The sequence below is a fragment of the Pagrus major genome, chromosome 24 (genome assembly GCF_040436345.1).
Source record: "Pagrus major chromosome 24, Pma_NU_1.0".
Classification (NCBI taxonomy): domain Eukaryota; kingdom Metazoa; phylum Chordata; class Actinopteri; order Spariformes; family Sparidae; genus Pagrus; species Pagrus major.
The window spans coordinates 3130856-3152129 of record NC_133238.1 but is presented as its reverse complement, the minus strand read 5'-3'; the positions used below and the strand labels follow the sequence as shown (position 1 = coordinate 3152129).

Genomic DNA, 21274 nt, shown 5'->3' with positions numbered 1-21274 from the left:
TTTTTTGTGTGCCGGAGGCTTGCACACAAATGCAAGCAATGTGGCTGTCCACAATGGAGCAATAATTAGGATGATGTTGTGGGTTTCTGCAATGGGACCTGTGGGTTTAGTGTATGTTTATTTTTTGTTAAGTCTGCACTTCCAAAAAACAAAAACAAAAAAAGAAAAAAGAAAAAAACAAGAAAAAAAAAGCAGGGGCCCCACAGGGTTTGTTAGCTGGAAAACTGCTTGACCAGTTTTCTACCCTGAGGGCCATTTTTGATTTTTTTTACGCCTTCTTCTTTAAATGTAACATGTATATTGCGCTCCCAGCATTGAGGTATAAGAGGAAGGCTCACCTCTTGCTTCTCTGGGGAGATCCAGGAGAGAAGACAAGGAAAAATGCAAAAAAAAAGAGACAGGGAGGAATCATAGAGCATAAAGCAACACCTTTCTACACCTCAAAACATATCCAATTCAAGACACACCAAGAAAAACTCAAACATTAACATACAGTTAGCCAGTCAACAGCCAACATTGCTTTTATTCTTGCAGTGTGTCACAGGTCTCTATTTTTTCATTCAGTTTGAGAGCAGGTCATACTATGTTATTCAGAATAAATTTATATTCTTTCAGATCTAAAGCTGCAGTGGGTAAATGAGGAATGAAACAGGCGGAAACATCCACAGTTGTATAATTTAATATAATGTAAATTTTAGATGAATATTTCAATGCTGGCTGCTAGTTGTCTGTTGACTGTGCGAGTATATGCCCATGCTAGAGAGGTATAAATGTTGCAACAGCGTGCTGGCTAGAGTCTTGTTGCTGGAATGCTGTTCATGTATATATGAGTGTGTGAGATGATGGTGATGAAATCTGTGGTAATGTGCCTCTCATCTGCCCTGTGTTGTATATTTAATAGAAGATCTAAGCCAATTCTACTGTGTGCATGCGTGCATGCTTGAATTTGAATTAAAATGTATTTTTATTATTATTATTTTGCACAGAATAAAGCACTTACAGTTTTTGGAAAACTGCAGAGAAACACTTGTATATCACATGAAAATATAGCTAATAATCAGTCATTCTTAGAAAAGGAAAAAACTCTTAATTATGTGCTAATTTACTTGCATTGTTGACAATGAACTACTTTGGTGGTGAGTAAGTTAATAGGCTTGGTCTTTGGAAATGAAACAGATATGCCCTGGCCAACGGAAATCAAAGCTGCTTCCTGATTTGGCTGCTGTCTTTGAGAGAAGATATAGAATAGAATCAAATCTTTATTTTTACATGCAAACACACCTGAAAGCAGCAGTGGGCTGCCATGTCAGGCGCCCGGGAGCACGTGTGAACTGGCACCTCTTCAGCTACCAGTCCACTTCCATATTGTGGACTGTAGCTGGACTTGAACCGGCCACCCCAAGCTAGGTCTCTAATGACTGAGCTACTGCCGCCCTGCCCATATGTCTCTTGTGAATAGCTTTAAAACCTTCGTGTAGTCAGAGAAAATATTTTGTGTTTATAAAGATCAATGTCAATTCGATGTCAATTTTAACTAAAAGTTAATTTCTGACCAACAGCAGCAACATATTTTAACTGTAAGTCCACTCACTATCTTTATTTGGTCTTTGTATTGCATTTCACTCTCATGGCACAGTTGTTTTGGAGTTGTGAAAACAGGTGGTTATAGAGAGGCGGCAAAACACCACTACACATCACAGCCAACATCTACTAAGGAGTAGGACTTAATGACCTATACACCTTTTTAATATGGATAAACTCACAACTTAGTAACTCTTATTCACATATTGTTTTTGTAATTATGTAATTTTGTAATTAGTAATTAAAAAAAGTAATTATTTTATGATCACAGCATCAACTGACTAACATAAGCATTTGTTAATGACAGCAGCTATACTGTTTAATTGGCTTTATTGATATTTAGAATGAGTAATCACAGGAAGAAACAACAGGCTGTCTTCCTCCTGTCCTGTCTGTGACATATTCTACAGAAACAGACATTAAAACTGTAGTGAAACGCTGGTATGATGTCGATATGACTGTCTACAGGTCGTTTTCAAGTCTTTTTTGGCTGAGAGCCGGTAAAAAATAGGCAAGACTCCAAATCTGTAGATGAAACATCGCTGCAGCCTTGTCTTCTTGTGTGAGAAGAGCTGCGTGGCTTCTCTAACCTGTTAACATGGACGCCAAAATGAAAAGTAGGACATTACGCCACACAACCACACTGCTCACGCAGCCAGTGTGGCCAGCCTGTTAGATGTACAGTACTAATTTTAGTCTTGTTCGATATTTGATGGCAAACATTACAGCATGATAAAGTGAAAAAACACTTACTAGATAACACTGGTCACAGAGCAGTGCCCAGTTCCCAACTGATTTTCCTCACACCCTTACTCTTTGTTATTTCTACTCACTCTTGCCTTTTCTCCGTTCTTTAGATTCAAATTCCAATATGATTGAGCTGTGGTCCATCATATTTCACAATAGTTTGTATTGATTTTCCTTTTTTCGAATATCGACATATTAGTACATATGTACATACAGTCGGAATGGCAACCTTAACACTGCTCTTTATTGTAAATGTAGTAGGACTGTAATTCTAAAGTAAGTCTGTAAGTCTAAAAATAAGGCCTTTATGTCCAGCTTGAATGCTAAGGAATTCCCCAGAATGCTTGTCAGTATACTGAGAAGAGTATAAATGAATAATGTGAAAAGGCTGAATATAATCAGAGTTCTGCTTTGAAATGAATCCCCACCTATTCCCCCTGCACTACATCTCCCAGGTTCTTGGTTCTGCTGTGTTTTTTTCTTCCTGCATTTAATATATCCACTTAATGTTATCAGAGCTGGCCAGTCTCTCTATTAAATGGGTTTGAACATCAATGGAATAACCGTGTTGACTCAGCATTTTGTCAAAGGAACAATAGAATGTATATTGTATAAACCACAACCTAAATTGAATTTGTAGCACAGATCGGTTAGAGGGCATACATTTTCAATATGCATGAAGCTTTAAAGTAGCGCAGCAATAAATACACACATGATATGTTTGATAACCATTCTGTATTATTACATTTACAAAGGTTTGACCATTCAATGTCAGCCATAGACTGCTTTATAATATTGTTATCTGCCTTTTTCTCTGTGCGCTGAGCGCTGTGATGTTACTTCCTCATCAAACACGATGAAAGTGACAGAAGTGATGGAAACTGAGTTATTAACTTTGTGTACAGTGCTTGTAGGCTAGTTTTATACTGAACATACACGTTTAGACATGCAACTAGACAGCATGTACTGTTTATTTCAGTTAATTTTCATTCATATATCGCCAAATGTTATCTCATGACACAAACCTCTGAACAGACCCAGGCTCTAAGTAGGCAGCCATCTACCTTGACCAGTTGGGTTAGGGGAAGACACAGCAACAACAACAATAACAGCTATAATGGTAAAATACGACTAATAATACTAGTAGCAGCAATGATACCTACTATAGTAAACGTAGACTCAATTATCAAAACTCAGTACTCTGTATTGAACACTTTGCTTGTAAAAATCTTAATTTGCAAAGCAACTAAAGCTGTCAGATAAATGTAGTGGAGTAGAAGTTCAGAGTAGCACTAAAAAGTTCAATTAAGTACTTAAGTACAGTTCATTACTTGAGTAAATGTATTTAGTTACATTTCAATACTGCTAAAGGGCCTTTGAATAATGATGCTTGGCTGTGTATACTGAATGCAGTTCCACTCTGATGTGACTGCTTATCTTCAATCAATTAGTTTTCGGTGTGTTTTCTGCAAGATCCTCATCAGTATGCAGATAAGATTAGCAAGTTCCCCATGGCATGTATCAAGTCAGATAGCTCCGCAGACTGTACAGAGATACTTAAGATAGACCAGCAGTAGAACAACCAACAGCCAGTCTTATCTGCATCCAACTGTTATCAGTAGGAGTGAGACAGACAAACAACCATCATGTAATGGCTTGAACACACAACGCGACTTTCAAAGCCATCCGATCGCTGTCCTGTTCACACTACACACTCCTGCTTTGTAGTCGGGAGACTTATAACCATTGTGGTTTCCACACTTCATGACTGGTCAGCGACAGGGTGGCACAAACTACAAGATCACACATGCGACGTGACTCAGGATTGATGTGGTCCAAACAGCCCAAGTTTTTTATGCACTGATTTGCAGTGACAAAAAAGGGGGAAAAAGAAAATAATACGGGTAAGAGAGCAGATCCGGATGTGTGAACAGCAAGGATTATTTTTGCACTGAAATCATATTATAGCCTGCTCCTATTGTGGTTACATATACTAAAAAGCTTGTGTGTTCTGATACTAATCAGAAACTAATGAAACTATAGGCTGTTATTGCACCTGCTCCATACACAGACTGGGTTCAGAGAATTACTGTGGATTACAGTAGAGGAGAGAGGGAGAAAGAAGAGGAGAACCTGCTCTCATCCAGATTTTTAGCCTGCTAGATATCCTGCAGATGTCGGACACACGCAGGCAAGCTGTCTCTGATCTCCTGGATCAGGTTTTCGAAAATCATTCATGGGAGCGCAAGCTGATCTGCCTCTGATCTGGGGATTTTTTGTCAACGAGCTCTAAAAACCGGCTGCAGTGGCAAGATCAGGCCTAAAATCCTTAAATGTCAACTTGGCTTAACTGTGTTACATAGTATGCACTTTTTCAAGTAACATTACCAAAGTCTACAATGACAGAAGGGACAAAAAGGGGGAAGGAAGAAAATAAAGGACTAATAAACTTGTTTGGACATTACAATTCAATGGTAAGCTGTTCTATCCCATAGTCCATATTTTCCACCAGGATATATAAAGATAAGATAATAATAAAATTATTCTACTAGTTACCCCAGGTCAATGCTAATAATACACAAAATAATTTTAACAATGAAGATGTCAGACTGTGACTGTGATGTCAGACAGGTGTTCTTTTTCACTATCTCTAAGGAACAGCTTCTCTGCTTAGTGAGAGTGCTGAGCTGAAGCTCACATTATACCAAATTAGCTATGCTGAAATCATCAGCACAAATATATGACTCATGAACTTCAGTCAGGCTTATTCAGTGGTATAAACTCTGGTCATGATCAGTGAACACACAACACACACCAAATCAAAAGAAAACCTTGTGCATTCCACTGTTCAGAATTTTGCGGTGTTGTTTTAACAATGGTTATAAAAGAATGTCGATGATTGTTCATTTACCTTGAGTGTTTTTTTTGGCAGTTACAACCAGTTGGTACCTTGTTCACTTTATTTCTGTATGGCACTGCACTGTACAGAAATTAGATAGTTTTGTTTTCTTATGACCAAAATACATTACTATTGGCATTGAGAGAGACACAGTGCAATGTCATGTTTGTTATTACTATTTTTATTATTATTATTATTATTATTATTATTATTATTATTATTATTATTATTATTATTAATAATAATAATAATAATTATATTGATCATATTTGGCAACCCCTTTTTTTTAATCCATGCAAGAGAATGACGTCATCACCATGCCATTGCTTGTAAGTGCACCTTGTTGTTACATTGTCATGTGCTACCACATTGGTTTCAATAGGCTACAGAGTTAATGACAAGCTACCTCCACATGCAGCTCACCTGCTGTGGAATCGGAAGCAATGGTAGAAAAAAATCAAAAATGTGCAGTGTTTTTTCGGGGGGTGACTTAAAACATACTGCTGATGAAGACAGTCAGTAGAGCAGACACATACAGGGAGAGAGGAAACAGAAAGGGGAGGCAAGCCAGTGTGTGTGCATTAAAGTGGACGATTAAAGCTACACTCTGTAGGCAAACTTTTAAAGCGATTCTGAAAAAGCTGTGAAATGGCCCTTTTTTTGTATTTTCATAAATAGAATAAAGGTTTCAAAAATCTGAAACTGAGTCATTAGCCCCTCTGAGACAATGCAGTCCAGAATTAATGGGTCTAAGTATAGTGGTTTTTGAACTGGACCTGGTCTCATGTGGTCTACACATGAAAACAGCAGTGAAATGGACGATAAAAATAAATAAAAGTCAGGATTATCAAACCCTATGATGTCCCCTGTCATTTTGGAGTATTTGGCTATGAAGACTTTTTGAATACTGAGCAGGTAGAACCACAGCAAATAGGTAGGAATAGAAATAAGACTGAAAATCAGTTTACCATGAGCAAGGACAATAAGAAAAAAATGTTAGCGTTAAAATCAACAAAACATAGGGTTGTAAACCAATTGCAGACCATGTCATTGTATAATTCATTGTCATTTCATCTTCCCCTATATTATTAACGTTTTTCAGTCCATGAACTGGCTTGAAAATGACTGAACAATGCCATCTATAGGCAGTATGCCACTTTTAAGGTGGATTAGAAAATTCCAATAAGAAGCTGTGAATCGGATACTTACTTTAGTGTTGTCTGTGCAGTGTGGTGGAAATCTCTACATGTGTCTTGCCAGTTTCAAATAAGTCTTTATTACATTACTGTATGGTTCCAGTGCCACCATGGTGTCCATTCATTGACTTACCATCACTGCGTGATTCTGATTATTCAGGCTTTCTTTCACACTGAACTGTTGGTGGGTGGATTTATCACATGCTTATCAAGTGCAACACACGACAAAGTCAATAACTTCTGGGTCACACAAATCGGACAAATTAAATATCAAAATCAAGTTTTTTCATTTAGCTTTTTTTTTATCTGAGCATAAAGTTTGAAAAAACAAACTTGTTTTGTTTTTTGGTATCAGTTTCATTAACCAATAACAAATGTTTTTTTTCATTTTCCAATTTTGGTTTCACAATTGAATATAAAAGAATGAATGATACACGGATTATAATCCATAATCCATGCCATAAATGCATTTTATTTTACACCTCATCTTCAAATCTCAGCATCAACATGAGTTGATCTCCCCCTGCAGGGAGTGAGTTGAGTGCAGAGGGACATTCATACAAAGTCACCTACAAATGCCGGCTTGTAGGCTAGATAGCTAACAAGCTATTCAGCTGCTGCACATAAAGCAGCATAAAAAACGTTAAATTCAAAAGATTAGACACCTTTGTCCTGTAGTTTGATTTGTTACTAACCCAACTACTGAAGTACTGTCCACAAATTTCTGTCATTCATTTTAACCCTAGGGTTACTACTGTAGAAGGAGTCAAGAATTATTTCGGGACAACAGACACTGTGATGCTGATGATCACTGCCATTATTACATTAATGGCATTACTATATTTGTCTTTATTGAAATAATATTTTTTCATTATCTTCCTATCTTTCCCCTTTTTCCATCAGGGTCCTCGGTCAACCAATCAGCTGACCTGTTCTCCAACATCTCATGCAACATTTCCACCAATGACTCAACATCCTGCTCTCCTGTAGACGATGGAGTGGGGACAGCAAGTCCATATAAAGCTTTGGAGATGTTTTTTATTGCCTTGGTTACAGGATCTCTAAGCTTTGTGACTGTCACTGGAAATATTTTAGTCATGCTGTCCATCAAAGTAAATCGCCACTTACAAACTGTTAATAACTATTTCTTATTTTCATTAGCATGCGCTGACTTGATTATCGGTGTTTTCAGCATGAATTTGTACACAGTCTACATCATTGTTGGCTATTGGCCACTTGGGCCGGTGGTCTGTGACTTGTGGCTAGCTTTAGATTATGTTGTCTCAAATGCCTCGGTGATGAATTTACTGATCATTAGCTTTGATCGCTATTTCTGCGTAACTAAACCCCTAACGTATCCAGCAAGAAGGACAACAAAGATGGCAGGGTTAATGATTGCAGCAGCATGGATCCTGTCATTCATCTTGTGGGCTCCTGCAATCTTGTTCTGGCAGTTCATCGTTGGACAGCGAACAGTACCACCTGGAGAGTGTTATATTCAGGTAGAGTGCATAAAACTTTGATGATTGTTTATGCAGATATAGCACAAAGCACATTCACTGTCAGCCAAGCTGTTAAGAACCTATATACTTGGTTATTCATATTACATATTATTACTTCCCCTTTAATAAAATTTGGAAGTGCATTCAGTAAGAGAGTTGTTTGCAAAATGGTAGCCTTTTAAATGGCCTTTTGATGTGTGATAAACGGTGATGAAATAATCCTGACTCAAGGTCACCTTACTAGTTTTTCTGTAGCTTTGAACCGCAAATGACCCCTGTCTTCATCCAAAGTCTGTTGAATGCCTTATTTTTTAAAAATATTTCTCCAATCCTTCTCTGACTCCTGGTCCATGATGTTTGACCTTTTCTCCGTGCATGCTGCTGGAAGACTCTTGTGACTAATCACTGGACTGATATAGTCAGCAGAAGGTTTCAGGGAGCTATATTTTTCCTAGCCTTGCTAGGTTGTGTACTTCTACCATAAAAGTATAGAAAAAATGAGGAAGCAAAATAGAAAATGAGTAATGCTAGATCATTGTGATAATAGCATGCACTGCCAAACATAGTTAGAAGAGTTAAAATGCCAGCAGATTAGTTTGCTAGTGGCCATCCGTTGGTCATGTGGCTCTCCCTTTGCAGTTTGTAGCGGTCTGTTGAAGGCTGTGAGTGGTTTTGGTCCGGGATTGATAGACAGCTGATGTTGTTTCTGTCCAGGATCCTTGCTGTTTCACTTCACAAGTGTTTCCAAGTGTTTCCAATGGTTGACACATTTATTGTCATCACTCCATATACCACAATTAATTTGCCATAGATACTGATCCTAATTTCAAGAATTAACTTATATAGAGGCTATGACAAATTACAAATTTTGTTGTTTAGGTATTTATATTTTGACTCTTAAAATTTTTGCTGCTCTTTGCTAGTCATATCTCATACTCTGCAACCCAATCACTAGAATAAATGTTGGCAAAATATGTTTCTGCAAAACCACAAACATCTGGTTTTATGGCCACAAACAGGGCCCAAGTGCCTAAAATAAATATCACCTGAAAATTGTTGCGAGGTCACACTAAAAATGTCCAGTGGTTTCACTTACTAACATCTTGGCAGCCTTTTCAATGGCTTGGCAGTGTTTTCACCTACAATTCCAGCATTGCCCCATCACACCTCCCACCATGAAAGTCATGTAATAAACATGTAGTGTATGTTATGATACATTTTTCTGGAAATGTCACTATGGTACTTCGTCTGTGACATGCAAAAATGTAATCATATCTGTGGTTTGCAGAAACGTTAACTGCTAACATTTTATCCTTGCGACTGGGCTATACTCACCTATATATAGTACCCTAATACAGTAGTTCCCCTAGTGGGAGCCCGGAGTTATAACAGGAGGGGTGCTGCAAGGCTAAATTCATCTTTATTCATTTGTGATGAGTCACAAGAGTCTCCTGGCAGTTTTTTCAGTAAGATGTCACACTGAAGTTGCAATTCTGTATTAATTACAGACAATGTCTAAAATAAATTCTATAGGAGATTGCAAGTTTAACAACACAGTGTCAACAAAGTGTAAACATTCCGAACTTTATAAAGTCAGGATTGATTTCAGGTTTGGATTGGTTTGGATTAGACTGTAACCTAATACCTAATCAACTGGTAACTATTTACTGTAAACTGCATATGTGTAAACAATCACTGAAGGCAATGGAAGGCTTTCTTTCTTTCTTTCTTTTATTTATTTCTTTCTTTCCTACTTTCTTTCTTCCTTTTCCTTTTCTTGTTTCAGTTCCTTTCTAACCCTGCAGTGACGTTTGGGACGGCTATAGCAGCATTCTATCTTCCTGTCATTATTATGACCGTCCTGTACATCCACATCTCCCTGGCCTCCAGGAGCAGGGTTTCCAAACACAAACCAGAGAAGAAAGAGAAGAAGGGAATAAAGTAAGAGCCTCAATAGAATCAAACTTACCTTTTCTTAATTCAGGCACTTGCTTTTGGAATGCAAACTCTTACTTCATTAAATAAATAGCTGCAGCCAAATAAAAAAGGGAAATTCTTTATCCTTCTATGTGTGTTATAATCTCTGCTTGATATAACAGTTTCCCTTGGTTGGTTTCTCTTAATCAAAAGCCTCTTTTATACTACTTTTAAAAAATATTCCATCAAAAAATCTGTCTACCTAAAGATGGTTGTAAAATGTTTATTTTCTCAGACAGAGAACATCAACTATGCTGAATTTGGTTAGTTACTAGGGATTCCAATGATGACCCAATTTCGCTGCAGAAGAAAGTGTCAAAATGTCTGGAGAATTTCCTCAAGCACCCCTACTGCATATTATGCTTCTTTGTTAATTATCCAAATGCCTTGCATGTTCCAAACATAGTCCCTCAAATATGGCTATATACACAATATCAGTATCACGCTATCACCCTCCCCGAAACTCAAAGCGTAGCCTAAGGTAGTGATGATGATGAACTACATATACGTGTGCAGTATAATATACAGTATAATAAAAATATTCAGATATTTTAAAGAAAAATATTTATTGGTATACAGTGTGTTTCACCTAAATATTTTCCTGTTTTGGAAATCATTGGTGGTTTGCAAATTGGAAAAAAGTGGTTTAATAAATTGCAAAGTACCACCAGATGGCCACCAAGGCTTTTAACATTAATAAATCAAATACCCAAATTGCTGCACAATGATTGATGTCCATGTGTGGATTGTATAAAGTACACATTTGAGGCACAGATTTTTTTTAAAATTGTGTGCAAACAATTGGCATTCTAATGTTTTTCTTCCAGAACTCCCAGCTTGATAAAGAGTCACTTGTTAAAGCAGAACAATAACAATGAGACCAGTCCTCAGGCCAGTCCCCGCTCTACTCCCAAACTTAGTCTGGACTCAACTACAACTGCGTTGGAGGCTGTGAAGAATGGCAGAGTGGAGGAATCAAAACCAATTAAGCCAAAGCCTCTAGCACAGCCCAGTCCAGGAGTCACACAGGTATTGATTCGCACAGTTAATCTAATAATATCACAGCGTATGTATTCCAACCAGACTTTGTTCACTTGTGCGGCAGTTTCATTACTTTACTGTTTACTGTAGTTGATCTAGAAACTTGTTATGTTCAGTTTGCTATGTATTATGCTTCCATTGTGTAAATCTATCTATCTATCTATCTATCTATCTATCTATCTATCTATCTATCTATCTATCTATCTATCTATCTATCTATCTATCTATCTATCTATCTACCTATCTATCTATCTATCTATCTATCTATCTATCTATCTATCTATTAAGGAAAAGGAGAGTTCCAACGATTCGTCCACAGCTTTTATTCCCCCCACAGAACCACAGAACAACACCAAGAATGAGGTGATATCTGAGGTTGGTGTTCAAAAGTTGGTCAACTTTCTTTGCTGTCATTCCATGCTTTATTTCCAACACATTCTTTGTCTTATCATAGTTTCATCAGAAATAAAACAGACATTTCACAACCCTCTTTGGACAACATATGCACACTACATATGCATGAAAGCTTAGAGCTGCAAAGGTTTCAATTATTAAATTTTTTTGTCAGTAATTTATCTCGTTTTCTTGTGATAACCAAGTCATTTTCTTCTATGGTGGATTAGTCTTAACTAGCTCTATCTATGGGTTAACTATGTCTTTTCAAGATAAATATCATGTTCGTACATTCATGTACGAACATGAACATGAAAATGTTCGTACATGAACATTTTCATGTTCATGTACGAACATTTTCATGTTCATGTACGAACATGTTCAGACTTGGGAAGCAAATATCACCCACTCTATCCCTGAACACCGGTGCTCCAAAGGAATGTGTATTAAGTCTACTTCTTCACACCCTTTTCACACATACACACACACATCCCTCCTATCCGTCTAACTCAAATCGTTAAATTTGTGAATGAAATGACTGTGCTTGGCCTCATCGATGAGTCTGCATATAGGAGACAGTACAAGAACTGGCAGTATGATGTCACAGTCACAAAGTAACTGTGAACATCAAGACCAAGGAAGTGATAGTGGCCTTTCGCGTGTCAGGACAACACACCCCACTCAATATAAATGGCGAGGCGGTCGAGAAAGTAACCAGCTTCATGTTCTTGGAACTGACGGTGACCGAGGAGCTGTCCTGGAGCACTAACAGCAACTTGGTGATTGGAAATCTCAACAACGCCTGTTTTATCTGAGGAAACTGAAGTGAGAAACCCTGCTGCAGAGGCTTCTGGTCCTTTTCCATTACTGCGCCATTGAAAGTGTAATGACATACTGCTTGGCAGTGTGGTTCTGGAGCTGCACAAAGGCAAACCAGAGGGCTCTCTAGAGAGTTATAAAAACACAAGTGCTGGGAAAATCGTTGGGACCCAGCTACCAAACATCACCACCATCTACACCTCTCGCTGCCTACGCCAACCTTTTTTCCCCTCTTGCCCTCAGTTAGAAGATATAGGTCCAGTCAATTTTCAAGGACATCACTCTGGATGTGTTTTAAAGTTTTTTCCGATTGGTAAAACACGTCTCTATACTGAGGTCAAAACTGTTCAGACAGTTCTCTTCATGACAACAGTTCTGTTAAAGCTGGAAGGAAAAGTGATTTTAGATTTACTTAATCTGGAAGTGTCATTCATTACAGATGAATCTTTAAATTCTATTAGTATAAAATAATATATAATAATTCTGAAATGTCCATGCAACATATTACATGTTGTTTAATTTAATTTACAAGTGCAACTCTGAGTTTACATTGATAAACCTCTCACAAGATGTAAAAGTAGGCAATATGAACCAAATATTTGATGAAAGGAATATATGTGCACGTTCCCAAAAAGATAGATACTTCCTTATGTATATGGATTTGTTGTATCGAGCCATTTTCATCTGTTCTTCAATTTTCTATGTTCTGTTTCACATTACTTTCACACACAAGGTACTCTGTGAATAGGGAACATACCACTTTCAGAAAACGTATCTAAGTAATTGAGTAAAAACTGTAATACTGGATGATTTAGTACTCCTTCTGGAGGAGCATTCTTGCACTTTTGATGTGGTAAGCATGACTGTTTTCACTGAATTCCTGCCCTTTCTGACCTTGTGAGCTTCATGCACCCTACAACAGGTCGCAGTGGCCTTAAAAGTTCCTCAAAAACTCTCTTTGGTTTGTTACAGGCTGCAACAAATCCCAACCCAGTTGACACAGCAACCGCCGATCCTGCTGAGCCCAAGATCACCGCCAGTTCGAAATGGTCCAAGATAAAGATTGTAACAAAGCAGACAGGAGATGAATGCATTACAGCTATAGAGATTGTCCCTCCTGTAGAGGGAGCTGAGAGACATTCAATCCCGATCAGCCGTCCTAGGACTGTGGCACGAAAGTTTGCAAGCATTGCTAGAAGCCAAGTGAAGAGGAAAAGACAGATGGCTGCCAGAGAAAAGAAAGTATGTTAATATAACACTACACAGACATGAGGCAACAATTGGATAAACAATACACCGTATGCTTATAAATGGTTGTACATTACATGAAACAGCTATTTTTTGTAGTTGTATATATATAGTAGTATCAGGTAGTAGAAGAATGATTGCTTATTATGACAGCACAATTATGTTTTTATCCTTATCCTTTTTTGGTGTGTATTTTAACCATTGGTGAAAGTTAGATTGACATTACTTTGTGTGTGTGTGTGTGTGTGTGTGTGTGTGTGTGTGTGTGTGTGTGTGTGTGTGTGTGCGTGTGTGTGTGTGTGTGTGATAATTGACGTTGAGGCTAACATAAGCTTGTCATCCACCATCATTTTTAGGGGTAGGGTGTCCTGATTCTTGTTAGGAAAGAGGGCTAGGGCAAAGTGTTTGGGCTACATGGCCCTCCAAATGGAGATTTTTCAGATGCACACCCATGAACCATGGGTTATAAGAACTCTCTGCCGTTTCAATAAATCATGGTCCTTTCTTTATAACAAGCATAAAACAATCACAACCAGTTTGCTGATGTCTTGGTACTAATGTTACATTGATGACAATTACACATTTTGATGTATTTCAATGTTGCATCCTCCCCTTTGATAGCATATGATGCCTGAAATTTAACCGAGGACCAGTAGTGACATTGCGGCAGTGAGTACCGCTCCTATGACATCAGTGCAGACTCGCAGAGTAGGGGCACAGGTTGCTGACTGCTTACATTAGCGACCGGTAACAAAGCAATGGTCTTTTTAATTTGATGACTTCTTAGAACCTGTGAATGAATTGTGAGCGTCCATGCTTTTATGTCTGCATCAGATAAACTGCAAATTGCACTGTGATAATACCAGGATTGCCACAGTAATACAAACAAATCACCACAGCAGAATATGCCATGTTGGAAATCTCGGGTCCTAATGCCACGACCATCATCTACGTCAAATGATGACATTTGATGGTTTTGAAGGGTTATCACAATTCATAGGGGGGATTTCAACCACTGGTTCTAGAGGGGTAGGTAGAGCATCATAGCCTGAAGCTCAAGGCCATTGAACAGGCTGCTGTAATTGATGAGTTGGGAGTGAGAATCTATTGGAAAAAGCACAGTCTAAAGAGCAGGCGTCAAAAGCACATCTTCACTGATCATCAAGACACAAAACAGAGCAACATAAATATCATGACAACAAACAAAGCTAACATTGTTGTTTTTGCATGGCAGCATATGTTGCTGGAGTACAGGTGGGACTACCATGTCCACCAGCGTGTGAATGGTATGGAGCAGCTGTTTTCAAAGATGATTTGCTTTTGTGCTGCAGTCATTTCACTTAATTACAGTATTGTTCAGAATGACAGATGGTGTTTGGAAATGTTCTTCTTAGTTTTGAAAAGGACATAGCCTGTATCTTTAACCATATTGTATGTATTTTTGGTCGAGCACTCACCACAGGTCACACCTGAAATTCAAATTATCAGCAGTAAGGTGGAGTTTGGAGCTTGGGGGGGTTATTGTATACAATGTCAAAAATGAGAAATGTATCCTTAACAAATCCCAGATTAGTATTTCTGATGGCAGGAAAGGAGCATCCAGCACTAATTTTAAGCTTCATGAATTAATCATAAATTGGAAATCAGCTATAAATACAACAAATTTCCAGTTCACTGAGACAGCTACGTTTAGTGGAAATTATTACGTTACATAATTCAGTTTTCAATATACTGACTGCCCAGAGCCCTGTTTCCAAATAACGATAGACTGTAAGAGGGTTTCCCAAAGCAGCAATTAAGATCAAGTGCCGAACAAACACAAGCTGTTTGTGGCACTGAAGATTAACTTGGCACATTTAACTGTCTATAAACCCAGCCACAATTATGCAAATCATTAAACAAATGTCATAAATGACAGAATAAAAATGTTTGATAATGTCACTTAATGTTCAGTCATCAGTCATAGCTTTCTGATTTCTGCCTTAGGACACCTGTTACTGGAAGTCCAGTCCAATATAACTGCTGGTACAGACATATGAGGACAATGGTGAAAGACATTGTCAGATGTCTCTTTTCTTTTCCTCTTGTCTCAGATCATTTATAAAGCTGGTTTACAGAACCCCAGGAAACTGAAAAAGTATTTTTGCAGTGGTGTCATCACCTCAGGAGATGCCTTGCCAGACAAATTTGTACCCTCTTGCATCTCTCCTTTGACTTCATATACAATCATTCTGCCTCAATTATCAACTTTACCTTCACCTTTTTGTCTGAACACACCATTAAGGCTGTATTTAGACCAACAACAACACTATAGGATAAAATCCATCCCCCACATCCATTTGAATCAGACTAGTGGTTATGACAATACAAAAACAACGACAACAAAACTGCAGTGTTGTCCATCAAAATAGTTTAACCTAGCTCAATATTACAACTTTGGACATCACTGCCACCAATATAGCAGAAAAAGCGCTTCTCAAGAGCACACACAGCTCTTAGCCACTTCATTCTGACTTTTTGATTGTTCAACTTTTTTAATGTGCCATTGCTGCTCGACGTGTGAGCATGGCAACCACAGAAACCAGAGTGGGAAAAGATATAGGAGCTGATCCATCAGCTTCAATGTCCAGCTTCAATGTCTTATTTTCTGGTTTTGGAAAAAAAATATTAGTTAGCAAAGCTTGCTATATTAATCATAAATTCTGGCAAACCATTTCCTCTTTTTAAGCTACAACCTGCTCTCTGTAGCTGCTTGACGGAAATATATTATATGGTGGATAGCAGCAGCCTGTGATGCACAGGCTACTGGGGGGTGTTTCTCAGATGGCATCCCTGGCAGCAACCACTAACTGAAAGCACCTTTAAGTTTAAGCAGAATTGTTAAATGTATCATACCATCATCTTAGCCTTGAGATGCTTTTGGGAAATAGGGCAGGTAGGCTTCTTCTAGGCTTCTATGTCAGTGTAAGAGTGAAATTTGTATTTCAATATTAGTTTTATTAGTTATTATTAGTGTTTCAGTTTATTTTAGATCAACATAATAATCAAACTGCAGAGGTCTGAAGTCTGGGAAAGAACTTGAGGTAATCAGTTGTTCAGAGTGACATTTACTTTGTCAGTTACATCACCTTTGCTTACTTTTCAAATTAGTCTGCAGTTGTATAGTATGCTACAATAACATATTTTGATAGCAAAACAGCAGACTCATTCTCACTCTCTTGGATTAACTATCTTCAAAAAAGTTTTAGCTTGCAGCCAATTGATTTCCATACCACAGTGAAATTAAAAACCAATAGCTGCCTCGAGAGTAGAAAAGATTATTGGTATTTTGAATTGTCTTTGTCCTGTTCTCTCTTGGTTAGTTCAAACCTCCTCCCTCTTTTGTTCCCGTTCTCCACAGGTGACCAAGACTATCTTTGCCATCCTGCTGGCTTTCATCATCACATGGACACCTTATAATGTCATGGTGTTGATCTCGACCTTCTGCCAGTCCTGCGTCCCTGACACTGTATGGGCTATCGGCTACTGGCTGTGTTATGTCAACTCTACTATCAACCCAGCTTGTTACGCACTGTGCAACGCTACATTCAAAAAGACATTTAAGAACCTGCTTCTGTGCCAGTATAAAAATATAGGTACAAGATGAGGTGGAAGGAGAAGACTGAGGGTGGGATGGGTGGGGAAGGGGTGAACCACACTGCAAGAACCGGAAACAATGGAAGGAAGAGAGGAAATATTGTTAAAAGGTGAGTGACAGAGGGCTGAAGGAGCTGGAGAGGAGAAATGGATGACAGATTGTATTAGAAGGGTTCTTCTAAAGAGAAGAGACATCTGCAGGAGATGAGCAACTACGGTTTATAATGAATAATAATTATGATCATCCCCGTATCTATTGACCCAGATCAAAATCTGAGTGTAAACCACATGGAAGCATGGTTTCAAAAAGTAGGGAAAATAACTGCAATCATAGAACAGGGACTGATGTGAGCAGAAAAGTAAAAAAAACTATCCATTTATTAAACTTAGCCAAGAGAGCGAGCCAGACAAGTTGAGTTCTTTGTCATCCCTCTGGTTTTTATCATCACATGGCAGTATGCAATGGTGTTGATCTAAGCCTTCTGCTAGTCCCATGTCCCTGACACTTTGTGGGCTATTGGCTACTGGCTGTGTTAAGTCAACTCGATTATCAACCTGGTCACATTCAAGAGAAATTCAAGAATTTACTCTGGGGCCAGTATAAGAATATAGATAAAGGTGAGATGGTAGGAGAGGACTGAGAGTGGGATGGAAAGGTGAGGGGTAAACTACTACAAAATTGGGGGACAGAGGTAAGGAGGAAGGAAACATCATTGAGAGGTGAGTGACAGAGGGCTTAAGGAGCTGGAGAAGAGAAATGAATGACATAATCTAGTAGAAGGGTATCTTCTAAAGAGAAGAGACTGCATCTGAGATCTATTTTTGCCATCCCTAATGGTGCAAATAGACAAAATGTGATTGTAAATAGTGATTCCTTAACCTGCCAGCTTCCCCTAAGATGGAACGAATCACTGTGCTTTTGTCGGATATGACAGAATTACACTTCAGGAGTTCAGAGGAACTTCACCATCCATTAAAAACTGTGTCACGATGCCACAGCCATGGCTACAGCCATAATCACTACAGCCATAATCACAACAGTCTGTTCCAGTCACAGCAATGGCAGCAGTCAGTCAGAGGATAGTGTAGATAGTGTAGTGTAGTGTAGTGTTAATAAGACTCCACTAGGTATCTAAACTTCACTAGACTTGCGACTGAGCAAGGTAAAAATGATTGAAAAAATAATAATTATACAAAGTATGATAATGATACATAATACATGCTGTTTGCATGTACTGTTATAGTCCAGCCTCCCTCAATGGAAAACAAAGTATTGCAAAGGAACACAGAAGAAGTTCAGGAAAATCCCTGGGGCTCCGTTGAAATAATCTACATACATAACTACAGCTTGTTCATTGTCATTTAAGTGTATTTCATTTCAATTTAATGTCATTTTTTATAAACAATGATTTTTTTTTTAGCATAGACCCTAGACACCATAAAATTGACGGCTAAAATATAAGGACATATTGATCAAGAAATTAGATCTACATTTAAAGGAGAGCAGGTATGACTGGGAGACTTTGACTATGACTGGAGACAAGGGAAAGGTGGAGCAGGATAGTAGGACAGAAAAAGTGGGCAGCAGTACAATGAGGGAAATTAAAGATTTGGGGTAGGTGGTATATAACACACTGTGGCAGCAATGTTGGAAGTCTTAAGGTCAATGAGAAATAAGAGCAGCAAACCATAAATAAATTGTGCTTCTAGACATAAACCTTTCATATAACATGACCACCTCAGTAACCGTATAGAGATATGTTACATATTGTTTGATTTGTATACTACTTGCATGTCATAGAAATCAGAGAGACAGTAGTTGCAATGCTCCATGTTTTCTAATAGGCTGCTTTACATCTGTGGCATGCAGTTTGTAAGCAACAACAACAAGCAAAAAAATATTAATTCTGTTGGTTTCGTGACAGTGATCAGAAAAATGCATGACTTAAAAGTTTTAGAATATCATATAAACTTTCAGTGACATTATGAGGTTGATGAAGATCAGTGAATGGAACTTACTAATAAAAATTGTCATCTTGTGACCAAATTATGGTATTTTGAGATTCTCCACACTGTTCCAGGAGTCCCTAGATGCCAGTTGGTGGGGTAGAGTCACAATAGGGTGCTTGTAAAAGCAGCCCAGTCACCAGGTTAAAATGTTAGCAGTTAATGTTTCTGCAAACCATTGATAAATACGTCCATACAGACATGTACCATATTAACATTTGTACAAAATGTGTTATATCACAGTCACATTACATGTTTATTACCTGACTTTCATATGTGGAGGCGATAGTTTTGGAGTTGCAGGCGACAAGGCTGCCAAGCTGGTGACTGTAGTTTGAGTCTGCATTTTGGCATTTGTAAGGGTGAAACCATTGGATATTTTCAAAAAGATCTCAGGACAATTGCCAGCTTTGTTTGTGGTGACAAAACAAACAGTGGTTTTACAGAAACATACTTTGCCATCATTTATCATGGCGATTGGGTTGTCATCCAAAAAAACATTTGCATAAATGCAACACATTGAGTGACATTGCATTGACCTAACATTAATGTAATACTTAGTGTATGGGGGTGGGTGGGGGTGGATGTCCGTGTCAGTTGGGGTCTTTTGCCTTTTTGATGAGGCCAGTGAGTGTGAGAAAAAGAGTGAAAAAGGCCCACACGAGAGAAGAGATCTGGATGGGAATGAAGTAGAGGGAGAGCGCAGATGGAATAGAGAAGAGGGAATTAGGGAAAAAGGAATGATGAGCTGGTGGAAGAAAAGTAGGCCATGATGGGAGGAGAACAGAGGAAGTACAGGAATTCCTCATTTAGTTCTGTTCTCCCATCCCTAATGCTCAGGCTGGAGATTTAGTCAGACAGGCTAAAAACACAACCATTCACCTAAAATCAAGATAAAATCTGTTCCCTCAGAACCATCTTATTAGCATGAATAATTAATGATAATAATAATAATAATCATAATAATCATAATAATAATAATGTGATTTACTAACCAGTGTGGCTTGTTGCTCTTGTAGCAGACCAGAAAGATGTCTCTCTCCCTGTCACTCTGTGTCCTGAATGACTGTTTCTGCACTTTAACTTTGGTGAGCGGGTAGGACGTCAGTGGGCGAAACTTAACGGCACTACATGACATAAACCACTATCACTGGTTTGGTGAAACTGGATCATTTATGGAAGAAAATGTTTTCTGGTTTGGCCTCTCATGTCCTCCAGCTGCTTTGCCTAAAGTGTTGGTGATTCACAGAGACAGATACAGTAGCTTTACGCTCAGGAGATGAGCCACAGCCCACCCTAATCAGAGGGTCGTGTTTGAGCCATGGCCTCTACAGTCTACATTTTTAAGTGTCCCTGGGCAAGATACTGAACACCAAATATACATTTTAAAATTGATGTAGGCATTAATTAACTTATAAAATGTGACATAAATTGATATTTCTGCTTTAATTTGCCTTTGTGTTTATTCACTTTTGTATCAATTTATTTTTCCAGTTTGTCTATTAGTGTATCCATTTTTAAATGTATTTATTTATGTATTTATTTGTTTCTGGATTGATTTCTGTAGCCTTTTTTTCTGCCTATTTATTTCTACAAACTTATTTATATCTATATTTTTCTTTAACATTTCTTTATTCATTTCTGCTTTACTATGCAAATAAGGGGCATGTCACTAACGTGGGTCTTCAGAAGAAGCTAGCTAGGTAGTCTCAGTACAGTACGGGATTTTCTGACCTAATCTGCCCTTAGTAGCTTGGATAATAGTGATATTGGGGCACTGAATTTTTAGCTACAGAGTTTCCTGGTGGACAGACAGCTTTAGTGTTACTCGTTGCTTAGCTAGTTAGCCGTACAGCTTCTGGCCATATTGCTAATATAGCTAATAAGACTGCAACTAACTAATAGCAGCTAAAGTAAAGTAAAGCCATATGTCTATCAGGGAAACTCTATAAATCACTCAGAGTTCAGGCAGAGCAGGGAGGACATCAGAGGGAAAACCAGAAAATATTTATGACATAAAACATGATCTGAATCAGAATCCTGGTTGTAGCTGCTGAAATCTCCCTACTGTGCTGTGATTGGCTTTGAGTGACAGCCCTTTTTATTTGCATAATGAAGCAGAAATGCATAAAATAATGTAAAAATGAATACAGGAATAAATAACTTTGTGGAAATGCAAAAGGAAAATAATACAGAAATAAAAAAGTAAATAAATGAATACATATATT

At 38.1% G+C, this 21274-nt stretch overlaps 1 protein-coding gene across 1 annotated transcript; it reads left to right on the top strand.

The window, feature by feature from the left end:
* Nucleotides 1-7439: 7439 nt before the first annotated feature.
* Nucleotides 7440-17049, top strand: LOC140992200 (muscarinic acetylcholine receptor M4-like). The gene is made up of 6 exons (XM_073462486.1): nucleotides 7440-7925; nucleotides 9712-9866; nucleotides 10730-10931; nucleotides 11232-11318; nucleotides 13128-13397; nucleotides 16804-17049. Exons 1-6 carry the CDS (start codon nucleotides 7455-7457, stop codon nucleotides 17047-17049), a joined length of 1431 nt encoding a protein of 476 aa, XP_073318587.1. The 5' UTR covers nucleotides 7440-7454.
* The last annotated feature ends 4225 nt before the right edge of the window (nucleotides 17050-21274 follow it).